The 3,906-nt window shown below is 38.6% G+C and overlaps 1 protein-coding gene across 1 annotated transcript in view; it reads right to left on the reverse strand.

The window, feature by feature from the left end:
- The window catches only part of LOC107300603 (transmembrane protein 62-like), a gene marked incomplete at both ends in the record, with an annotated part of 13,665 nt that overhangs the window by 2,341 nt on the left and 7,418 nt on the right, over window positions 1-3,906 (reverse strand). Inside the window, 3 exons of the mRNA XM_015829914.1 lie at window positions 747-902; window positions 1,979-2,101; window positions 2,852-2,976. Coding sequence (XP_015685400.1) covers window positions 747-902; window positions 1,979-2,101; window positions 2,852-2,976 — 404 coding nt within the window. The remainder of the gene's footprint in view (window positions 1-746; window positions 903-1,978; window positions 2,102-2,851; window positions 2,977-3,906) is intronic.

Below are 3,906 nucleotides of genomic sequence, written 5' to 3' on the forward strand. Positions count from 1 at the left end.
CAAGTTATGCAAGTAATTCTCTTCTTTGCAGTGTGTTTTGTGCAAAAGAGAGAGAACAAAGTGACGACAAGTACTCTTGTTTGGATTTATTTTTTTACTTAAAACACTGTGTAAACCCAGCTCATGGTGCTTTTATTCAATGAAACATGGAAAAACAAATCAGGGCTCAGAAGCTTGCATAAACCTAGTCACTGCCCACACTTATACTGTGTTAAGCAATCTTGTATTTGACTTTGTGTGTCATTTCAACCCAGGCTATGGGTCAAAATGCAGCTAAGGCAAAACAGGATAACAATAATTTGTAATAATGGTTTAATACTGGCTAGCTTGCTATTAGTATGGTTTTAGTATGTTGTCCGAAATTAGATATTTTGTTGCTGGACAAAGCAACTAGCATTATTTTGCAGAAGAAAGGGTTCCTAGAGCATTGACAAAGCAGAGCTGCTTCAGAAGAAACATCTCTGTTGCTACAGTCCTTTTCATCATTCACAGTATGGAAGGAATTAATTGTGGACATAAAGGATTTAACTATTCCTTCTCCCCCCCACCATCCTCCACTATGCTTTTTCTATTTTTTACATTTTAAAAAAAAGAACAATAAACAAGCAATGAGAAAGTTGGCTGAAAAATTTAGACTTTACAGCAAAGATGATGCAAGCAACTGCAAGAGTGATTAACTTGACTGCCCCCCCATCATTGCTAATATTTCTATGAAACTTCCATATGTTTCAAAACATGTAAGTTACCTAATATGGGTAGAATGAAGAATTCTCTGTAGCGGCTCGTGAGCATAGCTACTATAAAGGTATGATTTAGGATTGGTGATAAGAATTACAGGCCATTCTTCAAATTTCAGGTCAGCAAAACTGAAGAGATCATGATCAAAAGCAAGAATCCGATACCTGATATTCAACAATTAAAATAATATTTTAATTAACAAGGAACATCTTAAAGAGTAGAAGATATTTATTTATTTTATTAATTGTATATGCCACCCATCTTCCTAATAAGGTGATCCTGGGCCACTTACAGATCACAAAAAGATAAATAGAAAAGCAGTTAAAATTTTCAAATTATGCAAAAAACAAAACCAAACCCAGGAACCAAGAGACAGATGGTACAGGGATAAGTTTATCTTACCCTGTCAGCCATCTCCAGTGGTGAGCAGTCCCTTCGTGGCCCCAAACTAGCTAGCAAAGTCATGTTTTAACACCCTTCTGGAAGGCCAAAAGGGTGGGAAAGTTTTTCCTTCTGGTGGTACAGAATGGACCACAGCGAAAAAGGCTCTTGTCTTTGACCTTCCCACTGGACTTCCTTAGCAGACGCGATCCGTAGCAGACCTCTTTTGCTGGCACAAATGTGTGAGTTAGTCCCTTTGGAGTGAGATGGTTCCTCAGATACTCTTGACTCATGCAATATAGGGCTTTAAAAGTAATTGAAACATACCTTGAACTGGGCCCAGAAGCAAACTGGTAACCAATGTAGCTTGTGCAATAGCAGCGTAATATGTGCCACTCTAGGGGCCTACAGAATTGTGCATGCTGCTGCATTCTGCACTTGCTATAGCTTACGAATACTTTTCAAGGGTAGCCCCATGTAGACCGTGTTGCAGTAATCCAACTAAGAGATGATTAGGGCATGAATGACTATGTGTAGTCAATTATGATCCAAGTAAGAGCTCAACTGGCGCACAACACAAAGTTGCACAAAGGCCCCTCTAGTCATGATTGCCACCTGCTCTTCAAGCAGGAGTCATGAGAACCTCCAGTTTGCATATTGTGCAACCATGCCATCCAGAACTAAAAATGATAAACAACTGGATCCTGAGGTCCCTTGCACCCACAACCACTCTCTTTTGCCAAGGTTCATCTGAAGCTTGTTGTCCCCCATCCAGACCCCTACAGCTTCCAGGCACTAAGAAATGATAGAAAATAGAAAAATAAAATAAAATTTGCCTTTGCGTTGGACGTTTACTTACTTCCTAGTATGCTTCCAGTCTCCCAACTCCAGTTCTAAAGTTCCATCAGGATGACGAGTATGAAGGACAGGCATCAGGCCACCCAATGTATGGAAATGCCCACACAAATAAACTAAGGCAAAACTAATCAAAGCAAAATATAGCATTAATGTATAGCATACAATATCACTACTCTGAACTTTTGCCATTATAAAGTCTAAGAAAAGAAACCATGAGCTTAGAACAACTATCATTTTAAAAAACAAACTATATCTAACTATTAAAAATACTGGGATTACTGAATTAAAAGAGGGGAATTCAAAGCTAGAGATGAATCCAAAATTCATACTATGCTATCTAAACAGCTGAAAATAAAAAAAATAGTGCCAAGAAATGCTGCAAAACTGAGAACAGACAAATACCCTCAGTATAGAACTGAACTACATCAAGCTTGTCTGACTTCATCTGGCAGTCAGCACTGGGCATTTTTTGCACATTATTGCTCAGGACTTGGTGATATTATAAATTATGAAGGAGATGATGTCAAAGGAGAGTACAGGGATGACAAATTGGTCTGTACTGCCTTGTAACCCGGTGAATAAGTCTCTGTAAAATGAGCAGGAGAAGAGACTGTGGTTTTGATTTCTCCATTACAGGAGCATACATGTCCTGGGTAAGGGGATCTTCTTAATACCTTTTGTTTACCTAGGAAAGGGCATTGCAACATGAAAAACTATTATTTTTAGAAATATTAACTTCTGGCCAATTAACACTGTAATTTTAACAATAATTATTTCTTGTTATTCATTAATACAAAATGAACGATTTATTTTAAAAAGCATAAGATAAACAATTCATATATTTCAAAAAAAAAATTTTTTTTAAATAGTATACCGCATGGCTGCTCGTATTCCTGGAGATACAGAGATGATTGATGAGGTAGGGAAATGACCAAACAAAATGGTATGGTTACTATCATGACTTTCTGAGATCAGTTCAGACAACTCTGCCATTTTATTCTGAAATGAAAAGGTGCAAAAGTTTTAATAATACATTGACTGCCAACAGTCAACACATACATGCAATTTTTAAACACAATATTAGTACTGGAAGCCATGAACATCTTTAAAGTCCTAGTTACAAATAAAGTTTAATATTTGTAAGTCACCCAGAATCGCCTCTAGATGAAGTGGGCAGCACACAAATCTAATAAAATTAATAAAATTATTATTATTATTATTATTATTATTATTATTATTATTATTATTATTATTATTAATAATGATGATGATGATGATGTTGGAAGGGACCTTGGAGGTCATCGAGTCCAACGCCCTGCTGAGGCAGGAAACCCTACACCATTTCGGACAAATGGCTGTCCAGTCTCTTCTTAAAAACTTCCAGTGTTGGAGCATTCACCGCTTCTGGAGGCAGGTTGTAAAGAATAAACATCTCCAAATGGCTCCCATTTAACAGTTAAAAAAAAACAGATTTTATTTTTATATCCACAGGACCCAAGGACAGTGCAACCATCATAAATATGTACCAGTTGCCAAACATCTGTATTTTGATCATGTTACCAGGGGGATACTGCAACAGTGTTGCGAAAAATGGTCATAAGTCACTTTTTTCAGGACTTCCGGTATGCAGGCGACCTCGTCGGACGCAACCGACAGCTGCCTCCCGCCTGTTTTCGCGCAAAAGCCGTTTTGACAGCAAGCATCAGCTGTCAAACGGCTTGATATCTTTGCCCTGGGCATAAGGGGATCGGTGAGCTGCCCGGGGTAGGAGTTGAGTTCCCGAGTCGTCCTATGTGGACGATGTAGGTTAGAACTCCTCCGGAGCCCCGAGGATTCTCCGCGATCCAGGACGCCTTCGCTTCGGCGAAGCCAGAAGCCGCCGCCACCGCTGCAACTTAAATTGAACTGTGAGTTATTATATGCAGACAA

The sequence above is a fragment of the Protobothrops mucrosquamatus genome, unplaced genomic scaffold (assembly GCF_001527695.2).
Source record: "Protobothrops mucrosquamatus isolate PMUCROS unplaced genomic scaffold, P.Mucros_1.0 scaffold7597, whole genome shotgun sequence".
Lineage (NCBI taxonomy): Eukaryota > Metazoa > Chordata > Lepidosauria > Squamata > Viperidae > Protobothrops > Protobothrops mucrosquamatus.